Source organism: Balaenoptera ricei, chromosome 20, assembly GCF_028023285.1.
Source record: "Balaenoptera ricei isolate mBalRic1 chromosome 20, mBalRic1.hap2, whole genome shotgun sequence".
Taxonomy (NCBI): Eukaryota; Metazoa; Chordata; class Mammalia; order Artiodactyla; family Balaenopteridae; genus Balaenoptera; species Balaenoptera ricei.
The window spans coordinates 44,220,594-44,244,397 of record NC_082658.1 but is presented as its reverse complement, the minus strand read 5'-3'; the positions used below and the strand labels follow the sequence as shown (position 1 = coordinate 44,244,397).

The following is a 23,804-nucleotide window of genomic DNA, read 5'->3' as shown; positions in this document are numbered from 1 at the left end:
AAGACACAGCCCCTGTCCAAAAGATGCCTTTGGCCTTTGGGATGCTTCAGTGTCTACATCCCTCCTCAAACAGTAAAATATCATCTCCTCTAAACTTTGGAAGTCCTCTCCATGGTGCTTGTCATCCCATAATGAATTTGTTAGGATGCTTGTTTCCCCATCAGGGCTGTAAGCTCCCCGAGGGCCAGGCCCTGTATTACTGATGTTTGTATAATAGATGCATCCCTAAGCAATTGCCTAGCCAACACAAGATGTTTCATAAATGCTTTATGAAATGAAGAAATGGGTGTCAGTGGAAGGGAAGCCTATAAATCAACATATTATAAGGTCAATCTGAGGCACACCCTGGGAGAAGAAAAAGTGCCAAGATGTTCCACGGAGGGAGAACATGGACCCAGTGGGGAGAATGTGGGGAGAGGGGAGACACCAGGAAAGCCTCAGGGGAAAAGTTGCATGGAATTAGATGCTAGAAGATGAGTAGCCTTTGAACAAATTCTAAGAATGAACAGATGAGCAAAGCTGAGAAGCCAATGGGGAAAGAAAGTATTCAGGAAAGATTGAAATTTCATGTGTGGGCAGAGTTTAGGGTATGTATCCTGCAGCACCGGAAACTGAGCCTAGAGACGCAGGCAGTGGAGAAGGGGCAATGGGGACCACCACCTGAGTAGAGCCAAGCAGTGATGTGCTGAGAGCTGAGTTTGGGAAATGACCACATGCCGGTGCTGAATAATGGGGATGAGAGGGAGAGAAGCTGGGGAGGGACCACTTAGAAGCATCCATTCTGAGTCAGCCATCAGTTCCCTAAATAAATTGCCAGCCCCACAGCTCCACTGCCCAGAAGAGTCCTTCTCACACGTGGATAGCTCCCTCCCCTTTGACCACCAGAACCTATAAATAGCCACGTAAAGGTCTCTGCCCCCCAGCTCAGCCACTAAGACCTGAGCCCAGCCAGCTCTGGCTCAGCCCTGCCTGGTCACCCCATTGTCCCCTGGGGCACAGCCAGCCTGTGGGCCCTTGACAGCATGGGCAGTGGTCAGCAGGAACTGAGAGCCAGTGGCACCTTCCTGAGTCTGAATCCTGTCCCCAGATCCCCAAGAGAGATATGTTAACACTCTACCAAAAAAGTGAAGGAGAAATATTTCAGTCTGTGGCTCTGCCTGCCTTGCCTTTAATCCCACTTGGGGTCTGATGGGCAGGGGTCACTGCTGAGGAAGATGCCAGGTGAGGAAGAGGCCCCTGGAAGGTCTGAGAATCTGGAAATGAGTGTCTGAGAGTCTGAGTGCCGGCCCTTGGGTGAGTTACCTTGGGTCTAGCTTCTCCACTCCTCTCTGGGGAACTTAGGGCAATTGGCTCTCTGGGGGGTGTTCTGGGAACTTTAGCACCAGCGGTGGGTGCTGTCCTGGAATTTGAGGTGCCCTATCCTGCACCCCAGAAGCTTGATGCTGGGGATCTCTGAGGAAGGAGGATCCTAATACTATCTGCAGGGGAACAGGCATCAAAATCCATGTGAGGGATGGCAAGGCTGGCCGAGCTCTGCGGGGACCCTGACTGTGCCACTTGCCAGGGCATAACTTTGGAAAAAGCCCCTTAACTTCCTGGAGCTTGAATTTCCTCATCTGCAAAGCAGGAGTAACCCTGCCTGCTCCACCACTGTGCATTGTTATCACATGGTGAGGACACACATGAATGCTCTCTATAAACTGTGATGGCTCCGAGAAAAGTGGCCATGCTTCCCCCACCCATCCTGGAAGCCCTGCCTAGGTAGCCTCTTTAGCTGCTGGGTTGGGAGGAACCCTTGGGAAACCAGGACCTCCCTAGAAACACAGCCTCCTCAAAAGGGAGGCCTGGGCCCCTAATCTAAGCCATCAGGGGCCTGATTGGGGTCATCCCAACTTAATACCTGCCTCCCTCCTTCACTGGGAGAATGAACTGAGATATCTGTGTAAAGGGAGAAGAGAATAATACAAATCAACTTATTTACAAAACAGAAATAGACACACAGACATAGAAAACAAACTTATGTTTACCAAAGGGGAAGGGAAAGGGGAGGCGGAGGGACAAATTAGGAGTATGGGATTAATAGATACACACTACTATATATAAAATAGATAAACAACAAGGATTTACTGTATAGCACATGGAATTATATTCAATATCTTGTAATTATCTATAATGGAAAAGAATCTGAAGCGGTACTTACACCTGAAACTAACACACTATCGTAAATAAACTATGGCTTAATAAAGAAAATTTTTAAAAAATAAAAAAGAAAAGAACCACCAAATAGTTACTATTTATTTATTATATGCCAGACCCTGGGCTAGGCGTCCATTATCTGATTTAATTAAATGTTCATACTATCTCTATCACATGTATCATATATATAATATGAGATACAATATATGACATATATGTCATATGATTAGTGTGATATAAATATATATGTGAGATATATAGATCTAGATATAAATATAGATACTGATAGAGATATATTTTCTCATTTTAGAGGCAATGAGACGGTATGAATTCAGGTCTCTCTGTCTCTAAGGAGCTTGCTTTTCTCTTGGTGATTTTCTACTCTTCATGGTGCAGGAGAAGGGGAGAATTTCTCTGAAGAGATGGGGTAGTGCCATGGTAATGCTCAGAAAATGCTAGTTCTTTCCCTTCCCTTCTCCTAAAGAAGATGCTGCTGGGAGGAGCCAGGGCCCTGAGAGTGGGCCCTGGCGGCCTGGCCCTGTTGAGCTGGTAACAAAACATCTATTCATGCCCCAGGGAGCAGCTCTGGCCCTGGGCTGTGGGACAGAAGCCCAGAAAGCCGACACCCACATGCATGGCCACAGGCCAGGGGACCAGAGGTGCCAACGAGCCTGGTGCCCGCCTGGATTGGGAAGCCTCACAGGGCCTGGCACCAGCAGGGGAAGCACATCCCAAGAGGCAGCCAAGGGAACGCACAGCGTCCCTGGGCCTCACTGTGTTGCCAAGGGCCACCTGCTGTGTGTCAAGGGCTGTCTCCTGCCAAGCACACTCACTGACATCTGAGGACAACCCTTTAACCCAGAGGGTTCATCCCAATTTATATAAACCAGTGGTTCTCAACCAGGGACAATTGTGCCCCACAGGAGACACTGCGCTGTGTCTGGAGATATTTCTGGCAGTCAAAACTTGGCAGGAGGGGAGAGGCAGTACTGGACAGAAATACTGCTACACATCCTACAGTGAGCAGGACAGCCCCCAACATAAAGAAGATGAGGCCCCAAACATCAACAGTGCCAAGGCTGAGAAACTCCGAGACAAGAAACTGAGTCTTAGAGGTATTTACCAAGTTCACATAGCTGATGAGTGCTGGAATCAGCTTCTAGGTACTGATCCTCTGATTCTGAAGCCAATGCTCCTTCTTTGTGATGGGGAGACTCGCCCCAGCCAAGGCCAAGGAAACTGAAGGATGGACAAGCCTGCATTCCGACAAGCAGACAGAGTCGGGAGCAACCCAGGCTCTACTGAAAAGCCCACGCGAAGCCTGAAATGACCTGAAGCTTCCTAGGATGAAGTTGTAGTTGGTACCAGAGGCTTGGGTGTTATAAACAGTGATTTACTTGCATTTGGAATTTGATAAATGCTCAGTGCCTCCTGTGCTCTCCCACCCCTACTCCCAGGTACATCTGTCCTTAAGTGCCAATGGCCTGGGTGAACTTCCCAAGGTCCAAAAAGGGACCACATTGCCTTCCCACCAGAATTGGACACTTTGACCAGGTCCCTAGGGGCAGGTTAGACAGCTGTGCCATCCTCAAAGACAGGTAATATAGATCAAAGCATGAGCCATAGTAAGTGCACAATGAGGGAAGGTGAAAAACAGGCAGATGGGCCAAGCGCCACTATGGCAGAGATGAGGCAGGAAAAGCCAGCTCGGTGGGGGTCATGATGGCCATGAAAGCTGACAAGTGGGCCCCTGCCCTGAGCCCTGGTGATGAGACATGGTGAGATTCTAAGTCAGCAAGTGACCTGGCCATTTTCTCAATGCCAGTTGGCACCGTATACCCCAGAAGCTAAGTCTCTATTATGACAGTCCCAAATGAATTAGGTCTGATCTCAGTAAGGAAGCTGCTTCTGCCACTCTAATGGGCAGACAGGCAGCCAGTCATTCTTAAGAAAGGGCAGCTGAGCGCCCAGGTACAATCCTTCCTTTGAACCCCTGGATCCCTCACCCCACACCTGGGCAGTACCTTCTGGGGCCCCTCCAGTTCCCACCCCTCACTCTAGCAAAAAATATAGCACTCTGAACTTTGGAATCCCAATCTACTGGACAGCTAGAGCCAACCACAGACATCACTGAGAGACTGGCAACCACACGGTGAAGTTGAGACCCCATGAATAGGCTTATCAGGGCTCAGAAGCCAAATGAGACACTTTACTCGAAATAAAGGTTCATCCTCTTTGGGGAAGTTGGAAAGCCTTTGATTAATAATTCCAAGAGCAGAACCTTTCAACTTCGAGTTCTGGCCAGCAAAGCCTCAGCCAGCTATGACCTGGCTGGCCTAAGCCAAGAACCGTCTTCTGGAACCCAGAAGTCACAAACAGGCCTGCCCTTGGTAACTGGAGCCCTGAGGGCAGGAGGAACACAGCGGGCACAGGAGACGAAGTTACAGACAGAAAGTGGCTAAGGACCAGGGCTAGGGCTAGCGCCTCTGTGGGAGAAGACCAGTCAGCAAACCCAGCGCTGGGTTTTGCTCCCAGTTCTCTAGGCTGCTGGTTCTCTGGCTAGTAGCTTTTAACCTTGACTGAGCATTAGAATTAATCTGGTAAGCTTTGAAAAATTCTGATGCTCAGACTTCAACCCAGACATCTCTGGGGTGGGACCCAGACATCAGTATTTTTTAAAGCTCCCCAAGTAATTCCACTGTGTGGCCAAAGTTGAGAAGCACAGACTCAAATCTTCCCTTAATGCCTTGATTAGTTCTCTTAGCACACGATGATGAAGTTTTTCACCACCTGAAGTATTGTTTACACTCTACAGTCAGTAATTCACACCCAAGGACTTGAGCTCCACAAAGATATGATTAAAAGGTAAGAGTCCAATAAAGGCAAGACTCTTATTTTTTAAATAGTAATAATAACAAAACAATCAAACAGAAAGCAGACCTTTGCAACCTCTTTCTTAGCTAAACCATCCTCAACTGGAATGCTGCCAAGCGTGGTTCTATAAAAAGTAAAATGGGATCATGTCACTCAGAACCCTCAAGAGCTCCCCAGTGCCTACAACACTCGGGGTCCCTCACAGCCAGGGAAGGACCAACTTTGCAGCATTATCTCCTGTTCCTGACTCTACCCAAGCATACACTTTACAGGTAATTTTACTGGCACAGTTCCCCAGCCCTGGGATGTACTCACCTGCCCCTTTCACTTGCCAAAATTCTACTTCTCTTGAGGGCCTAGCTAAAAGGTTACCTTCTTCATGAAGCCATTTCAATCCCCCCAGTTGGAATACATCACTCCCTCCTCCACACTGCCCCCCCCCACCATGCACAATATAGATAATTCTCTCATGACAGTTTTCATTAAAAGTATGTGTTTACGTACCTGCATCCCTCTAAAAATATGAGATTCCACTGAGAGTAGGGGAGGTGCCCTATCCATCCTGGTACCAAGTAGACCCTTGGGGAATGCAAAATGAATGAATGAATGAATGAGCAAACAGCAGGTTGAATGAACTACACGTTGTGGATACGTGCTCGGTCCTCCACCACGGAGACCTTAGTCACCCACTGTGTGCCGTTTGGTTGTGAGATGCTCTCCCAGCAAACAGACTAAATTATGTTTTCCCAGGAAGGTAGTTTTGAATCCATCAAGTGAAATCATCATTACCCATGTTCCGTGTTAATCCTCTGGGCTCATTAACATGCCAGATAATTAGCACCCCTAAGCAGGCAAGGCGAAGAGCAGGATGTGAGGAGGAAACGCTGCCCCCGTTTGTGGACTGTCAGTCAAGTGATGCAGGGTAAGAGACAGAGCCGTGGTACCAAGGGTTCCTGGGGACAGTCATGCTTGCATTCACTGGGCGCCTCTCCCCTCTGTGAGCCCCACCCTGCTCCACTCTCTTTGCATCCAGAAGTCCCTCCCTCCAGGCTCAAAGCCAGATAGCCGTGGAATTATCCAGTTATCCAGAGAAATACAGGCTGGAGGAAGGAGAATACGAAACTGCCCCCCATGGCCCCTCTGCCCCCTCCTGGCAGAAGCTCTTAATGCACTGCCTGGGAAGGCAGAAGAGGGGAGTAAATAGGATCATGAATCTAGAGACCTTGGCAATTTCTTTAATCACTTGCACCTCAGTCCTGACACACAATATGAAGAGTAAGAGTACCTCTCCCATCACATCCCTGGGAGGTGCTTTCAACACCACCTGGCACATAGCAAGTGCTCAGCAAATGACTGGCTCTCATCATGTATCTAGGTAGTTTAATTAAATGGAATCCACAAGTGAGACTTCCCTTTCCTGCCCCACCTCCTCGGCTCTCACTGAGAAGGGATGTTGCATGAACTCCCCAGAGACAGGTGCAAGGCAGCACCAGCATCGGGCATCTCCTGGGGAGGCTCCAGGGAAGTGAGGAGATACCAAGAGTCAGGACAAATAATCAGGATCCCTAATTTTATGACCTGCCTTACGTCATGTGGTCAGTGTCGTCACAGCCCTGTTCCACTAACCTTAGTGCCTGCCACCCCTGTCCCAGGCCTGCCCAGGCTCAGGACCAGTAAGAGCCGTGTCTGAAAGGTGAACATCCCCATCTTGGGATACGAGGGGATCTGGAAGGAGCCTGTGGTTGCCTTGACTACAGCTGCGTGGACTCCTACAAACCTGCCCTCTCCCTTCCCACCCAGTTACTATGGTAGTTATTATACCAACTCTATCCTCTGGAAACTGGTAATTAAAGGACAAGAATAAGCATTTATCCTGCCTTTATAGGAGGAACTCTGGTTGGTCCCCAGTTGATGAGGGAAAGCTCTTCTTTACAAAAGAATGTCAGCCAATAAATGTAGAAAGAATTGAGAAACCACAATTTTGCAAACTCTAATGAAACTGTTAATTCAGGTTCAAATATGATAGTAAATAGCATATTTACAGGGTGCCAGAGTATCACCCCAGAGATGACGGCAGATGATTTGATGATGGGAGGTGATGCAGTAGAAAGACCCAGCAGTTGCTACCTTAAACAAGGGATCAAAACTAGCATCTCGAAGAGGGGGACCATCACAGAATAAGCTCCTGCTATGAAGCAATACAAAGTACACAGCTTCATCCATGGAGTTCTCTTGCCAAAAACATTAACCTGAATTTCATCAACTCTTTAAACCCAACCCCGAGTTTATGAGAAGAATCTGGGATCCTTCCTGTGAAATTCAGCCAAAAATTCATTATCTGGGTCTAATCAAGAGGGAACATCAGACTGAAAATCATTTGGGAAAATGACTGGCGTTGAATTACTAAAAAAATGTCAAGGTCATGAAGGTCGGGAAGAAAGTGAGAACCAGTTGCAGAATAAAGGAGACTCAGAATAAAGGATCCGGGATGGGATCCTTTGGCCAAAGAGGACATCACTGGGACCACTGGATACTCAGGAATCCTCTGCACTAGTCTTACAACATTTATACGTTTAAAATTGTTTCAAAAGGGGAAAAAAAATTATACATATCATCTCCTTTTGGAAGACTTTTAGAGCCTACCCTGTGTTGCCTTGTGCAAACTTCGGTTGTTGCACGTAATCTGTTTACTGCCCAGCCTCCCCTCCAGGCTGTGAGCACCCTGACCTTCTGGACTGGGCCTTATTCATTTCCATTTCTTTACAGCTTAGCCCAGAGCATAGGAGGCACTCAGTAGGTGTTTTTTGAACCAATGTGCTGGGCAGCTCATAACCCCTGAGATTGGCTGGTATATCCCTGGACATACTGACTGATTGTTGGTAAATTCCTCCAGATAGGAAGCTGAAATATGCCTCTCTACAAACCCAGAGCATCTATCTGCCCTACCGCAATGAGCTATGTGTCCTGGAAGCGTCCTGCTTCTCAGGAGCATGTTGCCTGAGACCACAGGCTCCAAAGAGCAGCCTTCTTGCCTCATTGCTGCGGGGAGAACAGTGGTCCCTGTTTGTTTAATCCCAGCCCACTGTGGCAGCCTTGACTACACAGAGCTCACTTGTGATTCACATGAACGTCACTCGAGCTCCCAGAGGTTTGCAGCTATAATTCAACATTTGTTAATAGCCACTTAGAATGTCCCTGAAATAGCTAACAGGCCCAGGGGATAAAAGAGGTTCTGCTAAGAAATCATTCTAGGAAGGCAGAAGTAGCCTTGCCCCAACTTTAGAAGACACTGTTATCTCCAGTTCATGGAGATGCTTCTCTCTCATTGGCCGCCTTCTCACACTCTAGAGGGATGGGTATCTCTCAGGGCCGCCAGGGGGAGAGTGGGACCTGAAATTCCCTACATCATCATGGTGGACATGCTAAAACACCTTCCCCATCACCCTTGCTCCCGAGAAAGGTCCCTCGATTGCCATATCCAGTGGGGGAGGAGAAAACAAAAGAGCACACAGTCCAGACGACCCCAGGAGAAAGCACCCAGGTCAGAGAACAGAAATGAGGAAACAGAAAAATATCATACTGAATTAGAAGCCGAAAAGTTGGTATGTAGATGGAGATGCAAACAGGGAGGAGGGTGAAAACCAACTCACAGAGGTTGAGCTCTACTGTGCTGCATAGTTTACAACTCATTTAATTCTCCCCAAATTGAATTAAATATCTTGCCCAAGGTCATCTAACTAGTCTATGATTATAGAATTTCCACCGAGATCGTCTCACTCTGGAACCCCAGCTCTCAACCACTGTGCTATCCTGTCACCTGCAAATTTGTTCGGAGCACACATGAACTGGACGTTCAAATTCAAGTCACTGATTCGGAGGCAGAAGCTCTCAACGCCAAGCTCTCGCCAGCCGGTTCCTTCAACAGATCTGTTTCTCGTAAAGTTATCATTTCTGCCACCCAGAGGCGGATTTAAAATGGGGAAGTGGAGTCAGAAAAAGCCAGCAAGGCAGAATCCCATGCACATCTGAAACAGATGCTCATTTCCTAATGTCGGACCCTGGAGCCCCCCAGCTGGCAATCTGGAGAGACGGCAAGTGTCACCCTGGCAAGAACAGACTCTTCCAGCTCCTCGACTTTCCTGAAGAGGGTGCTGTGGAATTGCTTGGCCCTTCCACCTGTGTATTCCTGAGCCAAGAGACCGGGCAGGAGAGAACAAAGGATCTGATGCAAATCTGCAGAGCTGGGAGGTCAAGGGGACCACAGACATATGTCCAGCTCTTAGAGATGTGGTGCCTGCAACAGGCAGAAATCACGGCAGCAAGATCCAAAGCCCACCTTTCCCTGAAAAGGGAAAATTGAATTCACAAAGCTGATGTGCAGTGCCCCTCTTGGGCAGCCAGTAAAGCCAGCTGCACCGAGATGCGGGACATCAGCCCAGAAAACACCTGCACGTTCATCAGGGGAAAAGGTCTGGGGTGGCCCCCTCTCAGAGCCAGTCATTTGCCTGCACCTGTGCTCCTCCTCCTCCTCTAAGGCTGGAACTGTAGCTGGAAAGTCTTGCTCTGGAAAGTTGGAATATTCTCTTGCAGCACAAAACCTTCATCTGGTGCAAACTGTTATATATAAGATGGATATACAACAAGGTCCTACTGTAGAGCACAGGGAACTATATTCAATATCCTGTGATAAACCATAATGGAGAAGAATATGGAAAAGAATGTGTGTGTATGTGTATATATATATATATATATATATATATATATATATATATATATATAACTGAATCACTTTGCTGTGCAGCAGAAATTAACACAACATTGTAAATCAACTATACTTCGATCAAATTTTTTTAAAACCCTCATCTGGCCTTCAGTCACAGAGAGCTAGGATGCCTTTGCGTCTTCTCTCAGTTCACTGCACAAAGGCGAGGCATGCGGGTTAAGAGCTAGAAGGCTATGTGAACAGCTGAGCGCTACAGTTTCAAGCTGAGGTTTCCCCGGCACTTCACTCTCAGCTCTGGTAGCTGCTGGGCTCCTGGTTCCCAGGGGAGGATACAGAGACACTGAGGGAAACTTCAGCCTAAACTTCAAATCTTTTGAGCTGAAGACTTGCAAATGAACAGCCTGCCTTCACTCAGCCCCGCAAAAACAAGCTTGATGTCTTCACAGAGATCCCCAAAGGGAATCAGAAGCCATGAACTCTGACGCCCAACGGTGCCACTTTCTTGCTGACTGACCTTATGTCAGTCACTAAACATCTCTGAGCTGTACCTATGTTCAACTGTGAAACAGATGCACTTTTTCCACTTTCCGAGTTGTGGTGAGGATCCAATAGCCTCTTATAAAGGAAGCCTGGAGGATCTGGAACCAGAGTACCTGGTTCAAATTCCACTTCCACCAATTCTTAGCTAAGTGACTTTAGGCTTGCCATTAAACCTTTCCGAGCCTCAATTTTTTCCATACCAAAAAACAGAGTTACAGATAGAGACTGAATTCCAAGTGAAGAACAGGGCTTGAGATGTAGCACGCACTCAGAAAACATCAGCAATTATTAATAGGTTTTGTAAACTACATAGTTTTGATCTATTTTTCACATACTCTGGGTGTCTTATAGCAGGAGCTGGGTGCCTGGCTTGTTTGCAGCCTCATTTCCATACTCTGGGGATTTGCTGATGTCACTGCGGATTTCCCCTCAAAATCCTTTGTTCTCAGATCCCCGGTCACTATGTTTTATCACCAGTTCATCTTAGTAATAATAAAAGTAACAAAATACTGACACTTTACATCTGGCCCAATGCTTAAAGTTTCGCTTCTGTTATTTCATTCAACTGCTGCACACCATGCTATACAGTAAATACCAGTATGACTATTATTTAATAGGTGAGGAAATGGAGGGGGGGAGGTTAAGTAACTTGCATAAGGTCACTACTAAGATCCATTTTTTTAACTCACAGAACAGAATGAGATATTTTAGCCAGTCGTGGAATTCAGTGCCAGACAGGTGTGGGGTCCAGGCTTGCATAACTGTGATTTTTTTTTTTTTTTGGATTAATAAGAAATGTATACTTGGTCTTCACCACACTTCTGACACCAAACATGTGGGTTTTCCCCTCATACCAAGCAATTCTGACACTAACTACCCAGAGTTAGGGCAGACCCCATAGATTAAAGGTTCAGTCCCATAAGACTGTCCCCACTTCAGACGCCAAGCCACCTGTACTTCTGACCAACTGGCTATAAATCAGGGTTCCCATGACCCCCTCCTCAAGTGTGATAATTTGCTAGAATGGCTCACAGAACTCAGGAAAAGTTTTCTTACTATTGCTGGTTTATTATAGAGGATACAACTCAGGAACAGCCCGATGGAAGAGATGCATAGGGCAAGGTCTAGGGTAAGGGGCACCGAGCTTCCACGCCTTCTCTTGGTATGATGGCCTCTCAGCACCTCCATGTGTTCACCAACCCAGAAGTTCTCCAAATCCCTTCATTCAGAGGTTCTTATGGAGAGGTCCCATTACATCGGCAGGATTGATTAGATCATGGGCCACTGGTGATTAACTCGATTTCCAGCCCTCTAATCACAAGGCTGATGGCAACCAACCCCCATCCTGAAGCTATCCAAGGGCCCAGCAAGAGTCAGTTCCTTAGCATAAACTCACATCTGGTTGAAAGGGCCTTATGTGGAATAACAAAAGATGCTCCTCTCACCCAATCCCTCAGGAAATCGCAAGGGTTTTTCAAGCTCTTGTACCAGGAACCAGGGATGAAGACCAAGTGTACATTTCTTATTAATCAAAAAAAAAAAAAATCACAGTTATGCAAGCGTGGACCCCACACCTGTCTGGCACTGAATTCCACGATTGGCTAAAATATCTCATTCTGTGATTACCTCCGATGCCAGAGCCCCTTCATCCTCCCCACACCTGCCATAACACCCTGGAGCTCCCAGGCAGGGCATTCTCCCAGCCAGATTAACCTCCTTCCCAGCCCCTATAACTGGGTCTATCTCTAGCACCACCCACACACCCCAGAGTTACCTTAAACTTGAGTACCTCTCTGTCTCCCCAGCCCCTACCAGAAACCAGGTCAGGTCCAAGCACACCCAAGATTTGCCCTCTAGGACTGAAGCTAGTGCCGAGAATTTATGACAAATTGCCCTGGGAACTGCTTCTCCAGGAGCCGGGCATACTCCCTTGGGGAGGCCAGGTCATTTACCAGCCACTCCAAGCCCCGGTGACCCTCACCCACACGTGTCCTGCACTCTCTCTGGATGAACTGAGCATCTTCTGTCTCCAAGCCTTCTCCAGCAGCAACATTTTTATTCCCCCACTCCTGAAACAGCCTCAAGGCTACGCTGTATTGGGAAATGAGGTGGTGCTGCACTGTGGATGTACTGGCTTGCATCTACTATCAATTCTTCCCAACGCCATCTGTCAATGGCCCTCACCTCTGACCCCAAATATCTGTTCCAAAAGGAAATAAATCAAAGATGCTCAGAGCTGAAAGTAACTGTAGAGGTCATTACATCCAACTCTTTACCTGACATTGATCCACCCCTACAGCCTCACCAATAAGCCATTAATTGTATGGCCTCAGCTAGAGTTGATGACAGGGCACAGGTGGTCCCAGGATGGCTCCTTCTAAGCAGCTGATACCCACCTCTGTGAATGTCTGCCCACCCCTGGGTACCAGCACTGCCTTCTGGCCTCACAAAGAGAAAACTTCATCCCTCTTCTCTACAGGGACCTTCGAAGTGTGTGAAGACAGCAAACCACCCGGCCTTGAGTCACCTGCTTCCCTTTTCAGGCTACGCGGTCTCAGTTCTTCCCCGCGCTCCTCATCACTCACGGTCTCTGTGACATATGAGGAGCATCAGCCCCGCTCAGCCGTACATTTCTCACTGCCTCCTGCTTTATAGATGAGGCCGAGCCACTGCCAGCATCAAAGGCAGTCGCCTCCCCTCACCCCATGGCTTAAAGCCAGACTTAGGCCCATCCAGGAGGAAATGGCAGTGAAGGCTGGGAGGACGGTGAGAAAGGGATGCTTTCAGAGACAGCAGAACTGGGAAATGATGAGAAGGCAGGTGTTGGTAAAGGTGTGAGCTAGAATGTGAGCAGCCTGGGCAGGGGGCAGGGTTGGGGTGGGGGAATGCAGGAGCTGAGAGAATAAGGATAGCTCAGCCCTTAGGACATGGGCAACTTTGGGAAGGGCTTTCCTCGGACAAAAAGTTCCAAAGAGCAGCAAACCAGCTGAGCCTAGAAGAGTGGGTCCTAATCAGAGAGATGCTCACTTGAATTATGAAAAGTCTCCCTTGGAAACTGTTACAGGCCCCAGTGGAGGGCACATCAAGAAAGAATGAGGCTTATAAGACTTCTGAAACAGGTATTTCCTTCTTTCTAAGCCAGACACAGGTCCACGTGCCTAAGTGAGTCTGCATGTGGTCAGACAGATGGAGAAGGTAAAACTAATCAATACATAGGTTGGGTTCCCTAGCAGAGCCTGAGAATGGAGTTTCTTGTCCGCATGATTTACGGAGGGAATGAGCTCAGGAAAAGTCTAGAAGGGAGTGAGGTATGCAGGATAAGGCAGGGAGAAAAGGTAAGCAAAGACGTGCTTTCAGGAGAAGTCTAGCTCAGCCTGATCCCATGGAAAGCTCTGGAGTGTACACTGCACCATAATTTGTTGGGTCTTGAGGCAAGGTGCCTGGCATTTTGCGCTCCTGTCAGTCAGTCGCTGGCTCCTGGCTGCCCCCAGGTGGTGGGGAGGTGTATAACTTCTCAGATATCTCCAGGAAAGGCAGGGCCAGTAGACTAAGGACCAAGGGCATCCTCCTGTTCTCAGGGCAGAAGCTTGTAGCCCCAGCAGCAGGAAAGGGGATCTGGATGGAACACCAACAGCATCTTTCACAGATGCCCTTGCTAATTTGTACACAGACCCCTGCTCACAACTGTAGGACCAGTGTGATGGAAACTTCCAGTCAGACTGATGAAGGGCAGCCAGACACACACGGCGCATGGACAGAGTTTTGACGGTAGGGTTCTGTGCCTCCGTATATTCCCACTACAGCCACTCAGCGTATCAGGGTATTTTTCCTTCCACTGTACAGCTCTATCTACATTACACAAACAAATAAATAGATAAATATATCTGGTTACAAAATAACATCAACTCTCTGCCCCCAAGCATAAGTTAAAGTTATTTCAGCAAACAAATGCGAGATCAGAAAATAAATTTCGATTGTGTTCTACTGTATTACAGTTCTCCAAGTTGGCAAGTCCTTGGGAGTCACCTAGTTTAACCCCCTCATCTTACAAGCGAGGAAACTGAGGCCCATAGAAGCTAATTACCTTGCCCAAGGCTGGGCCACTCCACCAACAGAAGTCAATAAACCCAGGCAAATATGTTCTTTCTGTGCTTTGTACTTTATTTCTCCTGAGTATAAATTTCTGTGGCCAGTGAGGTAATCAATAGAGAATGGACCTGATTCATGAGAAAATAAGTGCGGGGAGATGGAGAGACGGTTTAGCATCCAAAGGATGACCCTTTTCAGAATGTTCTTCCCAAATAAAGCCCATCCTGATAAATAGGCTTCTGTCACAGGCTTCCAGTAACCACTAAGTCCCACCTGTATGGACTGGTTTTAAGTCTGTTGCAGGGGAGAAAAATGATACATGGAAATCTATCTGAAGGGGTGTTGTAGCCCATTAGTTTCAGATTATAATAGATCATGGGTCAAACAGCCCTGCTGGTCAAGTTTGAAATGGCAACCTAGCTCCATCAAACATAAACACTCAGATGAAAAAGAGACAGCGCAAAGCACACTTTCAGATATCTCTAGACCCAGGTGGCATATTTTTGTTCTGCTGGAGAGAATGCGATACTTGATACTTTGAAATATGAACTGATCTATGGGAACAACGCCTCTGACAACAAACTTGGTGCTACAAGCTACCAATTCAAAAAAATTTAAAAATTAAAATAAGAGCTACCCATTCAGTCGTTGGGGATTTTTTTCATGGGATCCCGTTTCAGCTCTCCCTCTAGAAATCGGTAGCAAACCAGGATTCAGAAACTTTACAGAAAATTGTCTAGAATTCATCTCTTCGTTAAGGGAAGGAGTTTCTGCAGAGAGGAAAAGAGAACCACTGTAGAGAGGGGGAAAGAATCAATTCCCAATTTGGTAAGCTTGCAGGTAGTCTTCTTCCATCAGCATTTCTGGAGGTCTAAGAACTCCCAGGGACAGAGATGCAGACATACAGCAACTAGGCACCAGCTTAGCGGCCCGCTGCCGCTTCAGCTTTTCTTGCAAGTAGATGGTGCAGGTCATTATAAGAGTCAGCTCTTAGTCAGTGTGCTAGCCCTTCATCACATCAGACAGAAGTCAATACACCCCTGAAAGCTTTACTTCCAGACAGCCATGACCTGACATTCTGCAAACTAGAAGATCCCAACTGGAGGCTGGCACCACAGAAAACCACTCACACAGCTGGGCAGAGGTTGCCTCTCCAAGGGCATGGCAAATGCTCACAAAACTTCCAAGCATCTTAAGGAATAGGAAAGACCATCTACTTTGCATTCAATGCAATCTAGACCATTTTAACATAGAGCCTAGAAACTTCCCAGGTGAGGGAGAGTCAGGGCCTATACCGTGTGCTGAGGCGTGCAGGGATGGCCGTGCAAGGAGAACCTCCTGGTCTTCATGGTCCAGGGTCCTCACGGTCATGAAGGGTTGGGCTTCATCCAGGAACGAGGTCAAGCCTCAGTCAGAAGATCTAATTTGGTGTCAACAAACACATCTCTGGTTCAACCCAACAAACATACAACAAACAGGACCAAGATGGCTTCAGGTAAATGCACACCTGGACTGTCAATAAATTGCCATCAAAAAAGAGTAACGTGTTCAGCTGTGAACCTATAATCCAAGGATGCTTAGTTAAGAGGGGCAATTACCCCTCCCTCTCACAAATTATCCCTGGATGCTTCTGGCAGATAAGACAAAATATATCCCACCAAAGGGGTATTGCTCAGACCCATGGAGACATATCTTTGGATTTTATTTTTACTCTAAGTGGACCTTTGAGGGAATTTCTAACACCCTGGAGACTACCCAGGGGACCCAGGATGAAGAAAGCAAGGTGACACTGACTAAGTGTGCACTGCATGCCAGATGAGGTATCACATGTACAGATGTGTGATCCCAGGCGTGACCAAATGGAGCTACTCCCCAAATACTAAAATAATACATGTAATTATACCTAAGATGCTATTCTGGGACATTTTTTCTTCTTCTTTATTCTTTCCCACACTTCCCAAGTTTTCTCCAGTGGTCGTGGATTGTTTCTATAACCAGAAAGTGTACTGTTAAAATAATAACAATAACGAGACAAGTCTTCCCAATGCAGGTGGAATCCTGGGTCCCTATACTGAAAAGGGAAGGCAAAAAATGGCTATTTCAGTTGACATCAGAGTCACCTGACATTTGAAAAACTTCAAACCCACTTCACACACTCATGACACATTGTAAGAGCTTTCCCCGTGCTAAGCAGTTCTAAGTCCTGAGAATATCAAGTTAGAAAAGACATCATGTCTTACGGGGAGGAGAAACTGAAATGGGCAATGAATAAAAATTATCAGTGGTTAAAGAATTCAGTTTTAAATTAAATCATCTCTAAGGTTCCTTTTAGCCTAAACACTTCATGATTCTAATGCAAGGGAAAGTATAATGACTGTTCTAGGAGAGGAGTAACCCAAAGGCTTTTTAGAGAACAGGAGAGGAAGAGATTAAGTTAGATTATGTCATGGGGAGAGGGTTGGCAGTGGTTGCCTGGAGAAGGCCACATAGATATTAGAGCCAGATTTCTTTTTTTGAGGGGGGTCGTATTATTCATTCGAAATCCAGGGCATGTTTGGCAGTTACAGTGAATCAACCGAAATACCGTTAGTTCAAGTTGCTGGATCTTTGATTTCACCGTTGTTCAGGATTACACCACAAAACGCAATGTAACCTGCAGAAACTTTCAGGCTCCCCCGCAATGCATCTTGAACAAGGCTGGGCCCAGCTCCTTCCACCATCCTGCGGAACCCCTACACTTGGTCGCCCATGGTCGCCGTCTGGCCTCGGTGCGGGGAGGTGGCCTCTGGGCTGGGCATCCGGTGACTCGGGCTCCTCGCTGCCCCAGGACACTGGCACATGCGCCTTCATGTGGAGGCAGCCCCGCTCCTGCGCCGCTGCTTCTAATCTCCCGCAGGTCCGTTTCGCGTCCCCCAGCACCTGCAGCTCCTCTGGCCTCCGCCATCGCCACCAGCCCAGCGCCAGGGTGTCCACGCGGCCCCAGGCCCGAGTCCGCCCAGCCTCTCATCCCCACTGGCGGCAACGCCCATCCCACACCTAGACCACGCCTAGAGCCGGATTTTAAAGGATGAGTAGGATTTAAATAAATAGACAGAGAGAGAGAGGTGAGAGATGAAAAGAAGTAAGAAAGGCCCATGAGCAAAGGATGCTGGGTCAGTTCAGGAAACAGCAAGTAACTATTGAATCAAAAAGAAAATCTTTGCTGGGTATTTACTGTGGGCAGACCCTGCATTCGGCATGGAGGATGCAGAGACTGTGTTTGATAAGACGAGACTCCTGCTCTCAACACCCCACCCCCATCCAGAGGGGATGGGAAATGGGCCATGAGCTTTCAGATGGCAAGGATCTGGTCCAGCTCTCGCCCTGCTACGTGGGAGGTGCTCTGTTTGATTAACAAAGAACGGATGTGCAGACACACAGCACACACACTCCTGATAAAAGATGCAGGCCTGCTACCGAGGCCACTCGACTCTTATCAGGGGTTAGGGCAGCACAAGCTTCCTGGGCTGAGGTTAGTGGCGTGACCTGGAGCGGAAGCCAAGATGGCAGGTAAGGAGAGGCTGTTTAGGCGGCAGGACCGACATGGAAGTACTGAGAAAAGGGAACGTTTGTCATATTCTGAGAATTAAGAATCCCACAAACACAGCAGTTGCCCGTGCTCCAAAGCTGTTAGTGAGTCACAGTGTGGAATAGTGAGAAGGACACTGTCCTGAAGTCAAGAGAGCCAGAATCCATCTAAGGCTCAGTCAGCACTCCCGTGGGACACTAAGCAAAGCATGGGGCCTGCCCTGTACGAGGCATCTGCCACGCACTAGCCCTTGGCATCCTTTGGCCTCCCTGGATCAGTACAGCAACTCTTGAGTGGCAGGTATTATTGTTTCTAATTAGAGACGGAGAGAGTAAGATTAAGAAATTTGCCCAAGATTACACATCGAAGAGGGGGTACGGTTGGAATTCCAGCTCAGATCTCTCCCCAAAGCCCACCTTCTTCACACACCTGCTCCTCATGTGATAAGAAGTAATAAGCTTAGCTAGGGACCCACCAGCCTGTGGCAAGATTTCCAAATATGTGAGCTGCCTAAACCCTCCCCTCCACATCTCTATAATGCTATGTGATGTAGACGACTAAGAGTCGTAGAATTGCCTCTAACAAGATCCCATTGTGGAGAGACCTTTCTTTCAGTAAGAAAAGAAAAAAATGCCTTTCCTAAGAAATCTCTAGCTTAAAGTAAACACACACACACACACACACACACACACACACACACACACACTATGGCAATCAGGTTAGAAATGCAAACTGAGGGGTCATTTGCAATCCTGAACTTGGAGGCAGATGAACCCCAATGTGAAAAGCAGAGAAACAATGTGAAACAGTCACGTGCTAGTCACAAGCAGTGGGGTTGCCACCTGTCCGCAATAGTTAGCTATTGAACCCAGTTGTGACCTCCACTCTACAAAACCCCAGCTCTGCGATGCTGGGCTTTAACCCAGGGCTCCATACAGAGAAAGCAGCAGCCGCCTCTCTCTCCCTGGTCTATCCTGACAGCATTACTCACCAACTGACTCTTCTGGAGGGCTGCAAACAGGGCAGGTAGGCTGGACAATAAAAACCCTCCTACGAGGGGCTTCGCTGGTGGCTCAGTGGTTAAGAATCCACCTGCCAATGCAGGGGACACGGGTTCGACCCCTGGCCCGGGAAGATCACACATGCCGCAGAGCAAGGAAGCCCATGCGCCACAACTACTGAGCCTGTGCTCTAGAGCCCGCGAGCCACAACGACTGAGCCCACGCGCCACAACTACTGACGCCCGCGCGCCTAGATTCCGTGCTCCGCAACAAGAGAAGCCACCGCAGTGAGAAGCCCGTGCACCGCAATGAAGAGTAGCCCCCGCTCGCGCAACTAGAGAAAGCCCACGAACAGCAACGAAGACCCAACACAGCCAAATATAAAAACAAATAAATACATTTATATTAAAAAAAAAAACCCTCCTACGAATCTTGAAAATAACCCCGCCTTACATCTGCATAGTTGTCACAAGGCACAAGAGATTTTTCGCATATATTGTCTCACATGATTTGTTCCCCCTGTGAGTTACAAAATCACATGTTACTATCACATGTTCCACGAGCAAGTCGATGCCGAGAGAGGGTACAAAATACGACCCAGGGAATAAGCTAGGAAATGATGGAGCTGGGATTCGAACCTATGTCTTCCTACTCCTAATCTTAACTTCAGCTCATCTAGTCATGGCCAGAGACACACCCCCTGGCCAGCCCTCTCACCCCAACTCCTTTCCTTCCACTCTGGGTTAGCAGGGCGATCTCTGCTGAGTAGACACTGTTGAATCAAAGCCCTCCTCTCCTCTTCCAGGAAAGAAAAGTATGTGCCTATCTGAAGTCAGATGGTCTTAGGTGAGGGCTCAGAGTGTACCTGCCCAAGCGTGGAGCACACCTGTTTACATGGCAGTGAGAGTCCCACACCTGGCTTCTGGGACTTTTAACCTCCACAGACAACCTTTCACTCTGCTAGAATCATGCCTCATTCGCTAATTAAAGGGTATCATGCACACTAGCTAAGAACTTGGAATAAGGAAGCGTATGTGAAAGCATTAGCCCTGGAGATGGCGCTAGGTACACTTTGCAGAAAAAGAAAACCAGGAAAAATGATCCACCTGGGACAGCCCATTCCCACACTTCATCACTTCTCTAATAAGCTAGCCACAGCTCGTAGGGAAGGAAGCCACCCAGCATAGGACAAACCCAGGAAGAGCCCAGTAAATTAACCAAAGGGAGAGGGATACGCGGTAGAGAGAATGAATGAGAGAGAAAGCTGGTGAGCCAACTTCTCCCATAACCACCTGTGAGGTCTCGCTCACCTCTGGTGCACCCCAGGCCAAGGACAAGAACATTTGCACCCCAGGCCAAGGAGCCAGGGAGACAAGGGCAAGTGGGAAGGATTAGCCCTCACTGCAAGGTCTTGGAATGAACTTGGCATCATGTCCGCGCCTTGTAGCATGGCTGCTCATTGCAATCAATGGGTGAAAAAGATCAGCCTCCCGCCTGGAGTATGCTCCAGGTTTCCTAGAGTGGGTGCCCTTTTGGACACTCTCCTGAACCGCTTGACAATCCAGCCCTGAGACCCATCCCCTTTTCAATGCTAGAGGAGGTCATCCATTGAGAGTCAGTCTAAGGAGGGACACTCAACCAAGTCAGTCTTGAACCTGGTGAGGATGGCAGATAATGACATGACACTTACTAAGTAATAAATTGTGTCCACAGGCAGCTTCATTATTTAAGAGACAACCTGGAAAGGTCAAAGGGTTGGGTCAGGTTTTACAGCCTGATCTTTGGCCTCTTGGGACCCCAGGGACCGAAGTGATAGGCTAAGTACAAAACTGCAGCCTGGGATCAAAGAACCTTTACTTCTAAGTGGAACTTGGTCATGAATTGAGAGGAAGCCACTAAGTGGACATGTGGTTATGAGGATGCTTGAGAACTTGGCCCAGGGTCTGCTACCAACTGCAGTTGCTCTCGCTGCCACCTTCCCTCTCTCTCTGCTGTCTGCATGTTCCATGTGTGTTCAGGCAGACAGAGGAACAGCTGAGTGTGTTTCCGAGCTGCGTGGTGCAGTGGTGAAGCTGAGCGTTGCCACGGCACTAGAAAGCACGGGGTGGATACAGGGATGGTTTCAGCCTCCAAGAACGAGGCTTTTTCCCCAACTCTCCCCAAGCCACCCAAGACATCGTGCGTGACATGCTTTCGGACCCTGTTTACTCCATTTAGAAAGGCTTCCAGGACTGCTGGTCCCTTCCCCCCAGCTCAGACCTGCTTCCTCTTTAGCATACATAACACCACATCCTGATCTTGCTGGGCTCTTTGGCACAGTGTTTCATACGGATAATACAAAACAACTCCCCCAGGGAAGAGAGCTCCAGGGGGTGCCAGAGGCAATGAGCCCTCCCCACGCCCCTCCCCCGCCCACCCCCAGGCACTCTTGGCTTTTCCAGAATCAGAGACAGCCCACCGCAAGCATAGAGGCTGTGTGCAGAGACTGGTTGTAGCATTAAAAGAAACTCCGAGCCAGAGTCTGGTAGGCAGTGGCTCTGAGAGCCGGCGGGGAGTGGACGCACCGCAGAGAAAGGTAGGGCGTGTCTTCATTAGGCAGAGGACCTCAGACAGGAGCTGACAACAGAGTCCAGTCTCTTTGCAACTGCAGTACCTGCCACCCCGAAATTACAACTGCAGTTTGGCTCGAGGCTCTGAGACTCAAAAGCTCTCGGTTCTCCCTTAAGGCGGCTCTGGGAGAAGCGGCCACACTGGGCTTCCGGAGGGTCCCACAGCACCTGATGTCCCAGACCCGCCTGGGAGCAAGGAGGTGTGGGCAGCTGCAACCAGACCGGTCATGCCAATTTCTGCCTAGCAGCCCACTAATTAGGCAGACACAGCTCTCCTCCCATTCTTCCCCTGCCCCTCCAGGAAGCCCCGTCCTGAACGGGATCCACCTCCTCCTCCGCTTTTCCTCTTTACTCAGCTCCACTCTCCTCCTCCAGGCTTGTGGATCTCACAGCTGCTCGCCCCCTCCCCACACCACTCCTCTCGTATCCACGTATCCACGTTGTTAAGGGATCATCATACAGACAGCAAACGAGCCTTGGAGTTTCAAGCTGAAACTCGCAGACCAGCCAGCCTGCAACGTTTCACCCTCCCAGGCATCTCACTGACCATCCTGTGTATGGGTCTCCACCTAGACCCTCCTCTTTGGCCCAGGGACCCTGAACATCTCTTTGTTTTTTGACCTGCCAGCAGACCAGACAGAGACCCGGGGTTCCCCGGCCTCTCCTCTACCCCGCACGGAGCTCAGAATCCACACAGGAAAAGGAAGGAAAGAGACTTCCACACCTTTGCAGCATCACCTGCTCCAGCAAGCTCCCAAAGCCACTGGAACCATCCAGGCTGCCTGGGGCCCCGCACCCCCTTTTCTGGCAGCTTTAAGCTCCAGCCCAGCCCACAGGATGCAGTGCCTGATGCCACTTCCGAGCAGAGAGAGAGAGAGAGAGAGAGACAAAATGCCACCTCGTCAATGACAAGCTGTTCCAATCACACAGCTCAGACACCAAGTGCCCTGGACCACGGACAGCTCAGGCCTCCTCCCTCTGGGTGGGTGGAAGGCAACTCATCACCTCTGGGATAAACGATCCGCCACCACGGCCAGGCCCCCTGCTCGCCCCGCACAGCTGACCAGACAAGAGTGCTCCAACCCAGCAGGCAGACCTCTCCGACCAGTTCCAACAACTCTGGCCAACTACCCTCTTGGCCTTCGACTGAGACGCTCCTCTCTCTCCTGCTCCAAAGCACAGAGAGACCTCGAACCAAGCCGGAGACTGCCAGCGTGGCACTTCTCCAAAGGACTGAGCGCAAAAATGAGCTGAAAGCCAAGTACTCACTGTGGTGAAGTCCTGGTGGCCACACTCCTGCCCTTTGAACTTGCAGTAGAGCATCATATCCTTCAGGTCATGGCCCACGCGGTGCAGGAACTCCAGCATGCTGAACTGCTTGGGTTTGTAATGCTTGAAGTTGGCCTTTTGCCGCAGGGCCTCCAGCACCGTGGGGTCAGCCAGGTGCGGGTCCGGGATCTGCAGGTTGACGTCCAACAGGGCGAGCAGCTCCCCGGCGTGGTACAGATCATTGGTGGTGAGCCTGGAGAAGCGGAAGCCGTTGAGGTTACAGAGGGTCACGGCCGGGAAGACCAGGCTTTGGGCCACCACCTCGTCCACCTTGGTGACGTGCTGGTAAGAGAAGTAGTAGGACACCCTCTCGGAGCTCTCCACCAGCAGCAGGCCCAGAGAGCCCACGAAGGCCACGGCCCAGAGCACACGCCGGATGGTCAGCGGCCCGTACACGAAGATGTGGCGGATGCCGTGGAGGGTGGAGGTGTTGGCGAAGATCTGGATGCTAGAGGGTTGCAGGCTACCCTCGCTGGGGCTCTCCTTGAGGTCCATGGGGACCCTGTGCAGTTCCGCAACTGGCTTCAGGTTGATCAGATTTCAGAGAAGAGTTCCCAGTCCTCGGGCTCTGCTTAAACCTTGACGTTCAAGGGAGGGAAGGAAAGGCAAGCATCAGGCCAGGTGCCGTGAGTTTATCCTGAGAGCCCCAGCTGCACGCTGCCAGGGGTGAGTGTTTATATAAAACCCATTCGAACTCTAGCTCCTGATTTTGTCCAGGCGATAAGGAAGGCTGGTTTTATTTAGGGAGACACCAAGGTGATGTGGAAGAGATGTGGGTGGGAAGGGAGAGCTTAGCCAATGGAAATAAAGTCCTCCCCCCTACACACGCCACTAGAGACAAGATTAAAAGCGAGAGCGAGGGAGAAAATGCTTAA

At 49.0% G+C, this 23,804-nt stretch overlaps 1 protein-coding gene across 1 annotated transcript in view; it reads right to left on the bottom strand.

Annotated features, from left to right (window-relative positions):
* ASIC2 (acid sensing ion channel subunit 2) overlaps positions 1–23,424 on the bottom strand; it is a 1,027,155-nt gene extending 1,003,731 nt beyond the window's left edge. The window contains exon 1 of the mRNA XM_059907612.1: positions 22,870–23,424. Within this exon, the coding sequence (XP_059763595.1) occupies positions 22,870–23,424 (555 nt within the window). The remainder of the gene's footprint in view (positions 1–22,869) is intronic.
* Between the last annotated feature and the right edge of the window lie 380 nt (positions 23,425–23,804).